The sequence below is a fragment of the Polypterus senegalus genome, chromosome 15 (assembly GCF_016835505.1).
Source record: "Polypterus senegalus isolate Bchr_013 chromosome 15, ASM1683550v1, whole genome shotgun sequence".
In the NCBI taxonomy this organism is placed as follows: Eukaryota; Metazoa; Chordata; class Cladistia; order Polypteriformes; family Polypteridae; genus Polypterus; species Polypterus senegalus.
Genome location: NC_053168.1, coordinates 105,780,725 through 105,799,309, shown reverse-complemented (window position 1 = coordinate 105,799,309; position 18,585 = coordinate 105,780,725). Strand labels below are relative to the sequence as shown.

The window sequence follows — 18,585 nt, the reverse complement described above, 5'->3', positions numbered from 1 at the left end:
TTGTGGCCAAAGGTGTGATCTGAGCTGTGAGTAAGCAGTGCTAACCACTATGTCATCATGTTTCACTCAGATACAATTAATAGAATTAAAAATCAGAACAGTAAATGCACAACACACACACACAGATTCTTCATGTCTTCCTGTTTGCATCAACTGCACAGCACTCTGGGTAATGCTATTAAAGGGTGTAGGCTCACATATTACACACAAGTCAAATATGATTGCATACTAAACAACATTACCTTTAAGAAACAAATACACAGACACATTTCAAGTTTCCTCCTGTGTGCAAATTCTGTATTCAAATGTATTTGCCCTAGCTTTTTCTATAGAAATATACATCACAAAATCTTACATAGGAACAGTATTTCTTAGCTATCACTGTTTAGTACTCTATATCACCAGACCTGATGCCTGAACTATACAAGTACAAAGCACAATTTGCAATATACTAAGATCTGTGGAATCTCTCATTTTTTGCTGCAATAAAACATTGAATAATTTTAATATATAAGATTCAGCAAACTGTCCTTGCTGTACTGAAGTGAGATAAGGTGGATGCCCTTATTAATGATATAATGAACCAGGATGTGACTTTTGCTCCACATGGTATGCTGCTGTGCCTACAGGGGAGCCCTCTATTTGATGTGAGACCCATTTATTCTCTGTTGTAGAGCATTCTCCAGACCTGCAAATTTTGGATTTCTGATATTTACCAATGCCTAACAGAGATCTTTGGGCTGGCTTGTGGGTGTGCTATTATCCAAAAGACTGTATGTAGTGAAAAGCAAAATGATTTATGTGAAATTGAATTTGCAGCAAACCACAATGTTTAGCGTTGCACAAAAATTCATGAATCAAATAGCATTTCTCTGCTTTTCCACATGTAGAAAGGTGTTTTCCTGCATTAATTCCAAATGTATCTGTCTGTATTAGTATTTAAATAAAGGTATCTGGTCAAAACAAAAATTGCCTGACTTGTGTAGACATGTTGTTGAACTATCAGGTGTGTATTGTGCTTCCTCTGGTAAGACATGGTGATTGCTGTCCTAAAAATGCATCAGAGACAGAAATGAAACTAGAACTCCCATGGCATTAGCAGCGTGCAAGCCTTCATCTTTGTGAGTCAAAAAACAGTTAAGAGCAGTTGCTAGGTAATGGCTGGAAGAGGAGGCAAGTGGCTTTGTGTATAGTATGTTTTCCAATGGAGAAAACACAGTAGTGTGCACAGTGGTGCATCTTTGTGAGGAAAATGTGCTGCATGTCACACTTTTACAAATCACACTGCACCTCCATAATGAGGTGAACAAGAGGCAGAAATAGAATTGATTTTATGGATATCCAGGTGATTACCTGCGTTACACAGTTGCAGAACAAACATTGATATACATGGAAGCATGAATGAGTCTTTAGGCAGCGATATTTCTTATTTCTACATCAGACATTTTCTTTAATGAGTTTTGCATTTCCCAATTGTGAAATCACCAGTGAAATGAAGTTTAGTGTCAGATTTGTAAAACTGTATGTCAGTCGTAACTTTCCTGTTTTGCTCATTGCCAGCTAATTGTTAGGTCATGTGAAGATGTGCTCTTTTGCCAACGGAAATTGATACTGGCCTGATATTATCATCAGAGTCATAGATTTGATGGTGTTGTTAACCTTCAGGAGCTTAACAGATCTGTTTGGTGTATGTTGGCCTGAATCCCTTGTAGACTGTAGTCCTAGTCCCTAAACCCTGTTTACTCCTTACTTACAAGTTGACAACTGCTCTCCTCCTGTATATGTGTGTGTGTGTGTAAACTAAGTCATAAAAATAGTCAAACCCAATCGGCTGAAAATAAACTCATGAACAATTGTACTTGTTTTTTTCCTTAGCTGATAATTCATGGTTAAATTTAGCAAATATTTTTTAGCTCACTACTTAAAATCACATAAAGTATGCTACTGTTATAAGAAGATGTATGAACTAAAAATTCTTACAAGTATAATTTACATTAAGAACGGAAAGGAAATGTGGTTTCAAGCTTTGTGAAAGTAAATAAACTACAAGAAATTAGTCAATGTTTAGCTCACCTTAAGTCTTTAAGTTTTAAAAAGTGTGATTTATTGCTCCAAATTTACATTTGTCTTTTGCTTTTATCTTTTGGCCCTTGAGTGTGGTAGCTCATGGGCTAAGATGGACTCCCCTATTCAATGCGATATGAATGTATACTTTTTAGCCTCTACTTCGAATGGAAATTTTAACATAGTAATTATGGTATGAAACATGATTACATTTGGTTAAAAAAACAAAGGAAATGCTTAAGGTTGCTAAAGTCTAAAGTTTTTTTCATTGCTTCTCTGCTTCCTTATTTTTGTAGCTTCACATGGGAAAGCAGGCAGAGGAGCAGCAGAAGTTTGGAGAGAGGGTATGTAATCGCTGTAGCTTCATCTTGGTCGCCATCTAAATGAGTCATCACTTCAAGATATTGGGTGCCCAGTAAAAGTGAAAAAGAGAGTAGATAATAGCTGAAATGATGCTCAGGACCATGTCTGTTATATTAGTTACTATAACATTTTCTTAAAGTACTCATCTCTGAATTGTTAATGTTAGGAAACGTCGTTGATCATTGTATCATGTTGCCTTCTAGGTGGCCTATTTACAGAGTGCTCTGGATAAACTAAATGAAGCTGTAAAGCTGGCCAAGGTGAGAGTGAAATAGTTTGTGGCTTTCAGAGAGCATTGTACTACAGTTGAATACAGGAAATGAATCAACATCACAATTTTGCCTTTAACTTTTCCACCCAGGGTCAACCAGACAGTGTACAAGAGGCTTTAAGATTCACCATGGATGTGATTGGTGGAAAGTAAGAACTTATGTCATTTGCCTGATGGGTAGTTTGAGTCTAATTGTGTAAGGGGTAATGGGGCTTTCATGTTACTCAACCTGTCTGTCCTATAAAGCACTTCTGTTTATAGCAGAATAATGACGGGAGTTCTATTGAAAACCTAAGGTTAGTAAAAAGATATGAAAAAGGAGTGAAAGTAAAATTATGGTTAAAGAGAAGGTAGCAATATCACTCGAGTGAAAGACAGAGTGCCAGTAAGCAAAACAGGTGGCAAGTACTACATGCTAGAATTAGCTGTCAGAATGGATAGAAATGACTTTTAATTAGCACAGCAAAGCTAGCATATGTGAAGATACTCCAAAGGATATTAAAATAGAAAATAGAAGAACCAGTGCTCAGTAAGCACAATGGCACAGGTGGAAAGTAGTATGCAAATGTCTTCCTTCACCTGTAGCTCTTTCCTGTTGTTTACTTTTGTTTTAGAATCATTTCCTATTGGGTCATTTCTCAACATGTTCTAGTTTTCATCCATCCATCCAACCATTATCTAACCCGCTAATCCTAACTACAGGGTCACGGTGGACTGCTTGAGCCAATCCCAGCCAACACAGGGCAAAAGTCAGGAAACAAACACTGGGCAGGGTGCCAGCCCACCACAAGGCGCGTGCGCGCACATGCACACCAAGCACACACAAGGGACAATTTAGAATCGCCAATGAACCTAACCTGCAAGTCAATGTATGGACTGTGGGAGGAAACCAGAGTACCTGGAGGAAACCCACACAGACACGGGGAGAACATGCAAACTCCATGCAGGGAGGACCCAGGTCTCCTAACTGTGAGGCAGCAGCGCTACCCACTGCGCCACCGTGACGCCCTAATATAAGTATACTACAGAGTAAAACCATCCCAAGTGTAAATATGTCTTTATTTTCTGAGTTAACATCAAACATTGCTTCAATAATGGCTGTCTTTTTATTTCCTGGTTGAATGCCTTACTGACCCTTCAGTCATGGGTCATGGCTGGATTTATGAAGAACTTAAAATGTTATATTTCCTTTTAAGAAAAATTACAATATCAGCACTTTACATGGTGCAGAGTCCAGTCTGATGTGACAGTAACCCCAGCAGTTATTCATTGCGTACAGACACAGCAGGCACAGATGTATGATTTGACAAGAAATGCAAGCTTTGGGAATTTGCTGCTTTCTCTCTCCACCAATCTAGGAGACTGCTGTTCTTAGTAAACCAAGATCCACTGCTGTATAATTTCTGAATTAGTATCAGTGATAGGTGTATTGTTGTCCTGAACACTAGTTCTGACATCCATGGCCTGTGTGATCTGCAACTAGCAGCACCCACTAGCATTTGAGTATACCATGAGAATGTTTCCAATATGATGGTAATTTAATTTTAATTTGATATACCTTATTAGGGCAGTCCCAAGAGAGTTAGATTTCAAAACAAGCCGGTGAAACAATTTTATGATTCACCATTAGTGATGAGCAAAACCCACTGAATTCACATTGACTTAAGTTTCAGAAACTGTGCTAAATTCAGTGAAATACATTGAAGTCAGTAAGGAAGGAGACACAGAAGTAGTTTTGAGTGGTCATTTAGGTGTCCCTAATGGCCTGGGAAGATTGTCGGCTAACTAGCCTGGACTGATTATTGTGGCCAAAGGTGTGATCTGAGCTGTGAGTAAGCAGTGCTAACCACTATGTCATCATGTTTCACTCAGATACAATTAATAGAATTAAAAATCAGAACAGTAAATGCACAACACACACACACAGATTCTTCATGTCTTCCTGTTTGCATCAACTGCACAGCACTCTGGGTAATGCTATTAAAGGGTGTAGGCTCACATATTACACACAAGTCAAATATGATTGCATACTAAACAACATTACCTTTAAGAAACAAATACACAGACACATTTCAAGTTTCCTCCTGTGTGCAAATTCTGTATTCAAATGTATTTGCCAGTTTTCCACTAATTTTTAGCCCGCTACTAGGATCAGCATTGTATTCTTGGGTGGTTGAGCTCTGTGATGTCACTGTAGCCTTGCAAAGCAACGTTGGGCATTTGGAGAAAAGAATTTCATCTTCCAGGACGTGCTCAGAGAACAGGTTACCATCAGACAGCATATTCTCTGCAAAAAAAGCTTTAGCGAATTTCATCAATCCACACTATTCAGAGAACTTGAAGGACGCAACTCAATACATTAAATGTGTGCGTGAAACACTTGACCTGCAGTTCCAGCCCATTTTTACATATAATGATGATTATGTTGTGCACTGGCAGCATTTTAGATTTACTCCATTATGCAGAAAGTGAAGAATGTTATACTTCTGGTTTTTTCATCAGATTTGGAAATTCACTGATTTCAACAACAGACGCTTTCATTTTCTGTTTATGTTTCATTTCAGTCATGAGGTAGTGTTATACAATACAAGGACACATTACATATTGGCAGTATTTTCTGTCACAAAATTTGATATAATGAAATTTTGTATCAGGCTCAGAGGTTTGGTAAAATGTTTCCACATTTACTTATTTGGCTGATGTCTTTATCCAAGGTGACTTACAACATTGATGATTCAATTGGTTCCTTTTCATTTGGTTTTACATTTGGAGCACAGGGAGGTCAAGTGACCTGCTAATGGTCACACAGTGTCAGTAGTGGGATTTGAATCCACAACCTCAGTGTTTGAAGTCCAGCGTCTTAACCATTATGCCACACTGCCTGCAGTGTTTTTGCTTTGTGTTATATGGACATGGATGGTTTCATTGTTTCTTCCTTTTATAAGGGCTTTGTACAGTTGCCCATGTGTAAAGACTGGCTCTGGAAGACCACCCCCAAAGTGACTGAATGAATATCTCTAAAACATTTTTATGATGATAGCAACTGTAGCAATGACAGGAAACAGACTGACAGTCACTCATTTGAAATGGATGTGCGACTTATTAGGGGTGAAGTGATCTGTGATCATGCAGTACCTCCCATAAGGGAGGATATACACAATGAAACAAATTGTATACGCTGATAACTTATTCCACGTCTCTTTCCTGCAGGTTCAACTCTGCAAAAAAGGACAATGATTTTATCTACCATGAAACAGTACCTGCCTTGGACACTCTGCCATCAGTTAAAGGTAAACAAGTGGTTTTCTGTAAACATTTTCATCGTAAATTTTACATTAAGATGATTTTGTGTGATGGGAAGTGGTGCTCTGTAAAAAAATATATATGGTTTAGTACATTTTTCCTTCCACTGTACTCCCAGGGTTAGGATATAGCGGGTTGGATAACAGATGGATGGATGTACTCCCAGGTTATCCTTAGTGCAACTTTTGTTGCAGCAGTATATCCTGCTGTTCATTGCTACATTTTGGCAACAAATTCAAATATTCTCTCAATAGCACTGAATAGAAGTGCATCACATTCCACAGTATTGGGATAAGTGGATTTTTCAAATTTGTAGATAGGAGGACATCTTAAAACAAGATGAACTCTGCCTTGTTATAGTAGAACATAAGTGATCAGCTCAGAACCCCATGATATTGCCTTCTGAAAATATTTAGTATCCAAGATACCAAAGTCCATTGTTAACATTCTAACTCCTTGTCAATCCTTTCAGTATCAAGTCCTCTTATTCTAGAAAGAGTAATAATGAGTAGGGTGTATTAGATTTCTTTTTCTCTGTGAAAATGTTTGAGCGGTTTTGACAATGCCATAAATTGGACTTTCCCTGAAACCTTACATAAGTGAGTGAGAAGTAAACAGCCAGCATAATAAGATTCAGTGGTACATGTGTAATTGTATCACAAATTAAAAGTTTAAAATGGGTGATTTTAAAGTACACTTCCAAAATCCAGCCATTTCTTTTAATATTCAGATCTCAGACATTTAAAAAAAAATGTGTGTAGCAAAGACTGTAACTAAGAGTCTTTAAACACTGTTGTAAATGAAAACTGAGAAGTAAACTGCAATATTTAAGGTATTCACCCCGTGGAATTTTTCACATTTTATTATTATACAATATTGAATCGCTGTATATTTAATTTGCTTTTTTGATGTTGATTAACAGAAAAGGACTCTTTAATATCAAAGTGAAAATATATCTCTGAAAAGTGATGTAAATTAATCCATCCATCCATCCATTTTCTAACCCGCTGAATCCGAATACAGGGTCACGGGGGTCTGCTGGAGCCAATCCCAGCCAACACAGGGCACAAGGCAGGAACCAATCCTGGGCAGGGTGCCAACCCACCACAGGGTAAATTAATCACAAGTATAAAATACAAAATAATTAATCACCTAAATATTAATCCCCTTCAAATATGTATTTAGCAGTTGTACCTTTGACCTACTCTGTGTGCACAAGTCTCTTTCAGCTTGTCGTGTCTGGACAGTACAATTGTCCCCCAATTTTCTTTGCAAACCTTTTTAAGCTCTGTCAGGTTGCATGGGGATCATAAGTGTACAGCCTTTTTGTAAAGTCCAAACACACATTTCTCAAAAGGATTGAGATCCGGACTCTTGACACTTTACCAGTGTTGTTTTTAAGCTATTCCTTTGTAGCCCTGGCTTTATGCTTAGGGTTGATGTCTTGCTGGAAAACAAATCCTTTCCAGAGACACAGGTTTCTTGAACATAGCTTCACTGTATTTTGCTGCATTTGTTTTATCCTCTAATCCCGTCCTGGAGGGCAGCAGTGGCTACGGTTTTCATTCCAGCCAGTGTCCTAATTAGAACTCAGTCCTTGCTGATAATGAACGTTGGTGTTTAACTCTATGCCTTGTTAGTGCTTTTATTCATTAAAGACAAATTTTAGTTACTTTGTCAATCAGAGGTCCTCAATTACAGTCCTGAAGGTCTGCTATGGCTGTAGGTTTTCACTTTAACCAATTTCTTAATTAGAACCCTTTTATTTACTGCTAAAGCAATACGTTGTTTGGGCTTCATTTTAGTTCTCTTGCCTGTTACCATTCAGAACCCTTAATTGCCTACAGTGAACCTCGGTTCATGACCATAATTCGTTCCAAAACTCTGGTCGTGAACCGATTTGATCGTAAACCGAGTTGTACGTGTACCGAAATGTTTGTGAACCGAGGTTCAACTGTATTTTAGATTTTAGCAGCTGCATTTAAGTTTTAATTGTTGCCTGTTTTCTTAATCAGACATTAGTTAATAATGAGATGCAGATAACCAAAAAGCCAGCAGCTCTCCAGCTAACGTGCTTACCATGTAGTATCTGTGATAAAAAATGTTTAGAAATAAATGAGAGGGGAATTGGAAGGACCATTAAGTTTAAATCTGTTCTGGTCCACAAAGCACATGGATAATGTTCTCACAGAAGGAAACTCTACAGTGCAATTAAAATTAGCTTGCTAATGCTTGCATTCATCCAAAAGCAAATGCCAATACCAAGTTTCATTATCAGCGTCGACTGGTTTCTAATTAGGAAACTTGTTGGATTAAAAACCTGCAGCCACTGCGGCCCTCCAGGACTGTGATTGAGGACCCCTGCTCTAATCCTCATAAGCGTTCAAGAGCCTGTTGCAGAGAAGCATCCCCATAGCACGATGCTGCCAGCCACCATGCTTCATGGTGGGGATGGTGTACGTTTGTTAATATACTATGTTTGGATTAAGCCAAAAACTGGCGTTAGTTTGATGGCCAAAATGTTCAATTTTGGTTTCTTCGGACCATATTACCTTCTTTCAGCTGACTTCATAGTCTCCGATGTGCCATCTGGCAAATGCTAACTAAGATGTTGTGTGTGTGTGTGTGTGTGTGTGTGTGTGTGTGTGTGTGTGTGTGCGTGTTTTAAGTATCTTGCTGCCTCTAAGCCACTGTAGCTTGTAGCTCCTTTGCAGTTGTCGAAAGCCTCTTGGCTGTCTCTCCACACTAGTTGTGTTCTTGCATGATCACTCAGTTTTGGTGGATGTTCTGCTCTAGTCACATTTACAGATGTGTCATATTCCTTTTGTTTTTTGGCTGAATGAATTGCCTCCTAAGGGATATACAGTGTCTTGGATATTTTCTTTTATCCGTCCTCTGATTTGTGGCTTTTCAAACATCTTTTCACTGAGCTGCTTGGAATGTTCTTTTTGTTTTCATTGTGTAGGTTGGGCCACCATACTTGCCCACTACAAGTTGGACCTTCCAGATAAGGTGCATTTAAGACTATATTCAGTTGAAACCCCATTAAACTAATTATATGGCTTCTAAAACCAGTTAGCTGCACCAGTGATGATTTAACTGTGTCATACTAAAGCGGATGAATACTTACTGTATACGAACTACAATTGTGTCTTTTATATTTGTAATCAATTTAGACCACTTTGTAGAGATTTGTTTTCACTTTGCCATTTCAGAGTTTTTTTTTTATCTGTTAGTTAGTGTCATCCATCCATCCATTATCCAACCCGCTATATCCTAACTACAGGGTCATGGGGGTCTGCTGGAGCCAATCCCAGCCAGCACAGGGTGCAATGCAGGAAACAAACCCCAGGCAGGGTACCAGCCCACTGCAGGGCGCGCACTCACATACACACACACATATACACACCAAGCACACACTAGGGACAATTTAGGATCGCCAATGCACCTAACCTGCATGTCTTTGGACTGTGGGAGGAAACCGGAGTACCCGGAGGAAACCCATGCAGACAAGGGGAGAACATGCAAACTCCATGCAGGGCGAACCCGAGTCTCCTAACTGCGAGGCAGCAGCACTACCCACTGTGCCGCCCTAGTCAGTGTCAAAAAGCCCTAATTAAATCCACTGTGTTTCAATGTTGTATTACAATACAATGTGAAAATTCCAAGGGTTGAATACTTTCTATAGGCACTGTACACTGAGATGGGCTATAGAAATAATAATTGCTATTTCTGTTCAGTAGTATCTTAAACATTAGCTTCTTAATATGTACTGTAAATCATTGTTTCTGTGATCTTTCAAAAAAATTCAATCTGTTGACATATGTGGAGGCCTGTTTTGCTTAGATTGCTTCTTTGTTGGTTGTGTTTTGGAGATTTTAGTTTAATTTCTAATATCTTTTTCACTCAGGTGCTCCCTTAGTAAAAGCACTGCCCGTGAACCCCACTGACCCGAGCGTTACCGGACCAGATATATTTTGTAAACTGGTTCCAATGGCAGCTCATGAGGCCTCATCGCTCTACAGGTAAAACCAAATTTAACTGTACAGGTTTAAGTTTATGAGTAATTGTGTTTAAGAACCCTGCAAGAAGCCTGTTGTGTCTTGAGTCCTTCCAAGATAGCCTCTGGCTGAGGCAGCCCTTTTCTAGATGCATCCTGTGATGGGAGCCTCTTGAACCCGCCACTGTTGACAACGTAATTCAGATGAGCCGGGCAAATGAGGATACACGCATACAGGAAGTGATAGGTGTAAAAAGTGCATATAGTGCATTTGTTAAATTTCGTCAAATTTAAAATGCACAGAACAGAGCAGTGCTTCAAATCGTCTTATAAAGAAATAATCCATAAAAAATTAACTGTGAACATTAAAATCCATAATAAATCTATAAAAATGTTTTTTAAATCTCTTGTAGGACACTGTCCTTTAAAATTCTGGAGCCCCAGTGCATCCCTTTAAAACCAACATCTCTCCAATTTATCTTATTCGAATCTCGCAATATGGAGAGGTGTCATCCACCAGACACAGACAGTTCCTCCTCTTTTCCTCACCACCCATGGTATTTCACGGGGCAGCACCAATCCCCCATTCCTTTGACTCCCACTGCCATCTCTGGCCTTGTGGGGAGAGTTCTCTGGAGCATTGTGGATGCTTCTGCTCCCTGTCTGATCAGCAGGAGCAACCATCAGCCCCATCTTGAGCATCGGCCACTTGCTCCTTCCCCAGGTCTCTGTTCCCATCATCCTATTGTACTGGCTGTCTTGCTCCTGCCCTTCTCTCCGTCCATTAACCTCTGCTCTTTCATTTTCGTTCTTTTCTCTCATCTGTTTTTCCTCTGTCCTCCTTTATCTATCCTCTCTGATTAGGTGCAGATGCGTCAAGCCGGTACCTATGAGTCACAATGAATACGACAAACCAATCTGTATATGACACAAACGGCCAAGTACCCCAATTAACCACAGAACATAGTGCACCTGTACACACCTGCACCCATTTGAAGACTGCACCTAATTGGGGCTCGATTATTTACTTAAAATCAGCAGTTTGCCGTGGACCACTTATCACAGATACATTTTGGAAATTAACTGATGTGTGTAGGAACAGGTGTTTTTATTACCTATTTCCTAAATCTGCTTTTGTTTAGAGAATGTTTAAGTAATCACTTTTCCATTTAGCCCTCAATTTATTTAGAACATTTAAAGTGTTCTTATAAAGAGCATCCCTATTAACGCTTGGCTTTTCTTTGTCATTTACCTTGATGCAGTGAAGAGAAGGCAAAGCTGCTGAGAGACACCATGGCCAAGATTGAGAGCAAGAATGAAACCTTGGAGTGAGTGACCTTTTCATACTACTTAACATTAAGCATCCTCTTCGTAACTATCTGTATGTTTTTGTTGTACTCTGTGACTATATTTAAATCAATAAATGTACTGTACATATTGAAAATTAATCTTTTTACCCACTATCTTAAGCTTAATGCCAAAAGGGATATTTAAAAGTGGCTTAAAAGCAACCATAGCATGGACCTCTTTGTGTGTGTGTGTGTTTTTTTTTTTCTTGGATAGTTTCTTTAACAATAGCTTTCGTTGTCATTATTTCAATTCAGAAGAGGGAGTATCCCATAACAGTGTTGTTTTTGTTAAAACAGACGTTTTCTGTGTACAGTTTAAGCTTTAAATTCATTCTCCATGCTTCCAAATGCTTAGATGTAAAGCTTTTTGTTGTTGTTTTTTCCACAAAATCTGGTGGTTGAAAAGTAAAGGTGTGCTGAAAATGTGTTTTTGTTTTCACTCTTATCCAGACAATTCTTGGATTCTCTGCAGCTGGACTCTGAGACAGTAGACAATCTTGACATGTACAACCACATCCCTCCCATCGTGATGGAGAAATGTGCTGCATTGAGTGTCCAGCCAGACATGGTCAAGAGCCTCATTCAGTCCATGCAAGGTGAGCATAGAGGTGTAGATTGTGACCATCTGTATTGACTGTGCATCTTTGTCTTTTGACTCACAAATGAACATGTTTAGCAAAAATTAGACTCATGTTGCTTTCTCTCTATTATATCAAAAAATCTTGGGACATGACAAGACTTTTTCAGAGAGAGACGAGACATTTTCAGAGAGGTACTTTCACATCCCGCAAGACAAGACTTTGTGCCAAGAGATGAATTGAAAACCTAACAGGTCCAAGCAGGGACAGAAATTATAGACAAACAATAGAAGAAGAAAACACAAAAAGTAGAAGACAAAGTAGAACGACGTAAATAGATTCAAAAACGTTGGCTCGATACACATGCAGAGCAGGTTAGAGATTATGAAAGTACTAAAATTTCAAAGGCTCAAAAAACTGATAGTAAAGATTGCATTAGCGCTAACAAACGGAAATTATTACTCGGTGAAATAACAGAACAGCGAAAAGAGATTGAATATGTGGACATAGGTGATATGACAGAGCTACTACAAGTTTAATTTCAAAGAAACCACAATTTGTTCAGGTGTATTTATGATTAAGGAGAAGCGATGCAACATAGAATCGAAAGAGTTAAACGATCGGACATATTAGAAATTCTACAGCCAATAATGGATACAAATTCATTATGTTCAAAAATATCGCACTTTACATGAAATTTATCTGAAAAACACGGACAACGAAGTTTTCTTGGATTTCTATATGAATCCGAAAGGTCACGCTCGCATGTATAATAAACCAACGTGATGAATTGTCAGCGATTAATAGTTTCGAAAAACGGGGATATCAAAGACAGAGTTGATATTCGTGTTTCTCCAAAAGCACACCAAGATTTGTCACAAGCAGCAGATCAAGGAAAAGACTAGCATGTAGGGCCAGCAGGGGGGTTGGCGAGCAAAGCGAGCAGGGGGCAGAGCCTCCTAATATTTCAAATTCTATTGTTTTGTGCAGTGGGGGTACACACACACAGTTTTTTTTTTTTCATATCCAGGTCACATTGCTTTTAATTTCAGAGTTTATACATAATTTCAAGCAAAACCAAGACAATTAGTTTTTACAATCTGAGACCCTGACAAGCCCTAGTGCTTTCGTAATAACTTTTATTATTTTTAGTACTGTCTGGTGTGTTCACGGATGTGGAGGCTTCACTGAATGAGATTAAAGGACTGCTGGATGAAGAGCAAGCTCAGGAGCTGCATTTGGAAGAAGTAATGGGAAAGCAGGGTGTCACTACAGCCCCTGCAGCTTTGGCTGAAATCAGGAAAGATCTGGACAAGTATATGGAGGTGCATGAAAAAGCCAGCTTCACCAATACAGAGCTACACCGAGCCATGAACTTACACATTACTAACCTCCGCCTACTGGGAGGGCCTCTGGACAACCTGCGGACAGCCCTTCCCAAGCCTGATCTGTCAGAGGGTAAGAGCCACCATTTGTAACAATCAGTTGTCACACAAATTGAGTTAATAAACCACACTAAGGTTATATTCTGGGTTTTGGAACAATATGTTATATAAGTATGAATAGTTGTTTATTTAATGTATTAAAAAATTATAATCAGACCACAAAGAGAGAAACAGAAAATTACCTTAAAAGGAACTAAAAAATACAAACAGATCTGTTGTTAGTTTCACAAAGCAAGAAAAAAAACACATTTTTGACATAGGATTGATCTTACTCAAAACTCCAATATAATTTCCCCAATCCCACAATGTTAGGTGTCTTTCTTTCCAAAAAATTAGAATTTCTAGTTATATTAATCCACAAAATTAATTGTTCTAAAAGTTCTTTCATTTCAAAGAAAAACTCAACAACCACATTGCAATTCTAAAAATGTCCAAATGGCTTGCGTTCCCCAGCTTCAGGTTTTATGAATGTAACCCGCTACAATTCCGCTTCCAAAGGAACAAAATTTACTTTCCTCTCCCTCCAGCTGATGTGTATGTTTTCTTCTTTCTTCTTTCCACAAGATAGTTCCTTCCTGTTAAAACTTTTATTTCCAAATTAGATAAAACTGTATTAATCCCACGGGGAAGTTCAGATGCTTATAGCAGCAGAAACATAACAAGGATACAGACTCACAGGACAAATAATACCGCCAATCAATCAATACATAGATAAATAAGCTTATATTGTGCAGGTATTTCAAAATGAACTTAATGAATGCCCCGGGCAGAAGAATTGAATTGCCTGATACAAGTGTGCAGAAAAGACCCCTCAAAGACCCCCACTTCTTAGCACACCATGGTGGAATGAGCCTGTGGCTAAAAGTTCTCCAAGAGAGCATTTCACATTATACAAGGCGGTTCTTTTAAAGTAAAAGTTAAACGAGGAGTTTGGGATTCTTTCACCTAAAGTATTGTTAAATAAAAATGCATTAGTTTATTGTCACTTTGTCAAACATCGTTTGAGCATTGTGTATTGTGGTAACTTTCATACGCCTGTTTTATTAATTTAAATATTTGTTTTCATTTTTTATAGAGGAGATCAATACCTTTTTTTTACAGAAGCTCAAGAAATATAACAAATAACAACCCCCTTCAAATTAAAGATAAAAAAGCTGTCACAATGAGGCATTGTAAAGCCATGTCACCATTGGTATGAAGGAGACCCGGTAGGAAGTCCTCCATGCTAGTGTGTCATATCGTTTTCATTCTCTCTTCCACAACGGCCTCCAAGGGGTCGACAGTGAGTTTCATAACTGAGCCTCCCTTCTTAATTAGAAGCCCACAAAGTCAAGACACTCTTGAAGTGATGCTACTATCCTAACACACCATAGCAAACAAAAACTGTCACAGAGGATGTCACTGCCAACATTAAAGAAAATCAATCTCCTAAGATAAAAAAGAGTCTGTTGAGCCCTTTCTTGTATAGTTCAGTCTGACATTGATGTGGACCCCAAGTGCATTTAGCAGTGTACCACCACCACCACCACATCCACTCCCTGAATAGTGACTGTGTGTAGAGGCAGTTATAGTGCAATGAAAGTTAATAACCACCTCTATGGTTTTGATGATGGTAAGTTGCAGAGTATTCTCTTTGCCACCAGAAACAAAGTTCTCCACCTGACTGCTATAGTCTGTCTCATCCCCCTTGTCAATACACCCAGAACAGAGAACTGAATAGAGAGTAGCTCTCTGTGTAAGCTATGTTCTTTTCTGAAGTTCATCATAAAGGTGTTCAGTGTGGTTAAACGATACTATAACCTTCTCTTTGATTAAAACAGACTTCAGTAAAGTGGCATTGTAGTGTTAACTTAATCTAATTGGCATGTGTAAGATTGTGTTTTTAAAGCAATTTCCTGGCTGGAACTGTTTGCAAACTTTCCCATCTTTCCGTCCTGCCTATAATGGAAGGCTTAAAAGCATACAGATAATTTTTGCATGAGAATTAGACTCTTAACGTTTGTGCAAAAAAACTGATGGACTGGCATAATCTGAAAAGGATAGTAGGCCAACAGTGTTACTGGGAAAACAAAACTAAAGGTGTAAAGCAGACATGCAACTTTTCCCTTCTCTCCCTCAGAGGATGCCGCCATCCTACAAACTATGAAGCGCATCCTAGGAAAGGTACAGGAGATGAAGGAACAGCGCATCTCCCTTGAAAAGCAGCTGCGTGACACCATACAGAAGGATGATATTACTACTTCTCTTGTCACCACCGAACGATCAGAAATGAAGGTATTGTGCTAGCACGTAAGGGCCCTCTTATCCCGAGTTAATATGATGTCTGTTTCTGGGTATAGTTCTGGATACAGTTCTTTTTTTGTGTTTATTGACTGTCTTTTCACATCCTGCTTCTCAATATTGTATGTCTTCAGAAACTATTTGAGGAGCAGCTGAAGAAATATGAGCAAGTGAAAGTTTACATTGACCAGAACCTGGCAGCTCAAGAAAACATCTTGAAGGCCCTTACAGAAGCCAATGCTCAGTATGCCTCAGTGCGCAAGGCTTTGGCAGAAACGGAACACAAGTGAGTGTCTTCAGATGTGCATATCTAAGTGCATTTAAAGTTAGACGGTTCTTACTTTGCTTAAGCACTTACACCGATCAGCCACAATATTTAAACCACCTCCCTAATATTGTGTAGGTCCCCCTCATGTCACCAAAACAGCTCTGACTCATCCAGGCATGGAACCCACAAGACCTTTGAAGATGTTGTGTGGTATCTGGTGCCAAGAAGTTGGCAGTAAGTTGCAAGGTGGGGCTGCATGGATCAGACTTTTCCAGCACATTCCACAGATGCTCAACCAGATTGAGGTCTGGGGAATTTGGAGACCAAGCCAACACCTTGAACTCTTTTGCATGTTCCTCAAACCCTACCAGATTAGATTTTACAGTGTGGTACATTATCCTGCTCAAATGAGGCAACTGCCTTTAGGGAATGCTGTTCATCCAGTCTTGTTTCAGCACAACTGGAAAATGGGGTACAGAATGGCCAGTCATAAACGGCCATATTGCAGTCCTCTAGATCCTGCTTCATGTCCGCTAGTCAATCGTGGCCTTCCTGTGGGGATGGCTTATAGGCTAATGTGATGTACAAATTAAATCACCCTTGCCAACCAGTTTGATACATGCTCCCAGTCCACCTGTGATCAATTTCACATTTATTTGCGGTGTGGGCAAGTAAGCATAAAGCATAGCTGTTATCAGTGAAGTAAAGCATGCCTCCTGAAACAATATCTAATACAAACTTAATCATATCTATCTATCTATCTATCTATCTATCTATCTATCTATCTATCTATCTATATCTATCTATCTATCTATCTATCTATCTATCTATCTATCTATCTATCTATCTATCTATCTATCTATCTATCTATCTATCTATCTATCTATCTATCTATCTATCTATCTATCTATCTATCTATCTATCTATCTATCTATCTATCTATCTCCTTAAAAGACATAATACATAAAAAGATAACAATGCTAGATATCACAAATACACAACAACAAAGGAACATTGAAACAAGTGCATATTGTGCAGTCCTTAAATCTGTGCATTTTTCTTTTGCAGATTTTCATCTATGAACATTTTGAATGTCCATTTCAGCTAATCATTGGTTTTAATTTTGTGGCTGACCAGTTTTTTTTTTGCTTGAGTGTGGCTGTTTTTCACTTTACTTTTGTGTCATTGTAACACATAAGAAAATGTCAAATCTCTGACTGTAGAGTGCACGGAGTATGACCAAGAGGCAGGCTGAAAGTAAATATTGGGCCTAGTGATACCTCTTTTGCACTGCACAACCATTCCTCTCCTATTCTACTGTAGAATAATTCTGAGATGGTACACTACCATAAGCACATTTTGCTTTAACTCTCCCACGTTACGATGAAGAGCACTATAATATTTGGTACTTTGATATTTTTCACAGGCTGTACATCACATAATAGCTGTAAACTGATAGGAATATACTGTGTCTGGTTCAAAGAATTATAGACTCATCAACCTCTTTAATTGAGGGGTTAACCTTGCATCCTTGTGGAGGTGTGCTGAAGAAATCTTCCCAGTCTGAGTTTGCAGTTGTATTCCACTGTAGTAAATATATTCTTTACAGTTATTGATGGGAAAAAAACCTGTAGTCTTGTCTGCAGTTTATACTGTATGCAGATTACTCTGGGCAGCCTGAAGAATTCGTAGTAACTGTTAACAGGTAGCTACATTTGGGCTACTATATATTTTACAGCTTCCACCCTTGTGAGTGAAACTTGCATAGACAGTCTTTCAATTCCACTATCAGAAAGGCAGGCTGTCTCTCTTTTCTTGGCAACAAGCTTGTATTGATTCATACTATCCTTGTGATTCTAACACTGCCCTATTATATATATATATATATATATATATATATATATATATATATATATATATATATATATATATATATATATATATATATATATATATATATATATATATATATATATATGTTGTGTATGTGTATGTGTATATGTAAGTGAATAAAGAAAAAGGTTAGAGCAGCAGAGCTCTAGAAACTGGAAGAATGTTACTGTGAATGTGACTTCATGGGACCTTAACATTGATGAGTGGTGTTCGAACAATATTGTTCATCTTTGTGAGCATTTATTAAAGAGATGGATTTTTTATATATAATCATAACTTCCTCCTTGTGGTTTGTTGTTCACTTCAGTATGCTTATGTTTTACCTCATTAAACACGAAAACAGCTAAGCTCATCTTAGACGTGATACTTTATATTAACAGTGTAAATAGTACCCAGCAAGGTGATTTAAGGTATACTAGCACAAAAAAAGGAAGAGGAAGGGGCATACAATGTGAAATAGTCAGCATGCTTCACGTTGCCTGTATCATATCCTGAGAATAAAGGGAAAAAAAAATTGTCCACACTGCATAACCACAGTAGATTTCTAATCATCGATGCACAATGACACCTATTTTCTACATGTTATGTGCTTATCCAACAGCAAGGTAATGCAGCTTTAAACTCTGTTTTCCTGACAACAGGTAACTGATTCACACCATCGCAGCCTGTGCTAAATATGCAGGTAAAAGTATTGAGAAATTCCTGAAATGGTTAAAACTGATTTTGTCGTGGACAGTTTACTGGGCTGTAAGTGCTGGTTTGAATCAAATC

The 18,585-nt window shown here is 38.4% G+C and overlaps 1 protein-coding gene across 1 annotated transcript in view; it reads left to right on the top strand.

Moving 5' to 3' along the window:
• ptpn23a (protein tyrosine phosphatase, non-receptor type 23, a) overlaps positions 1-18,585 on the top strand; it is a 66,910-nt gene that overhangs the window by 30,062 nt on the left and 18,263 nt on the right. The window contains exons 12-18 of the mRNA XM_039737473.1: positions 5,909-5,988; positions 9,912-10,026; positions 11,264-11,329; positions 11,801-11,946; positions 13,081-13,386; positions 15,493-15,647; positions 15,788-15,939. Of these exons, the coding sequence (XP_039593407.1) occupies positions 5,909-5,988; positions 9,912-10,026; positions 11,264-11,329; positions 11,801-11,946; positions 13,081-13,386; positions 15,493-15,647; positions 15,788-15,939 (1,020 nt within the window). The remainder of the gene's footprint in view (positions 1-5,908; positions 5,989-9,911; positions 10,027-11,263; positions 11,330-11,800; positions 11,947-13,080; positions 13,387-15,492; positions 15,648-15,787; positions 15,940-18,585) is intronic.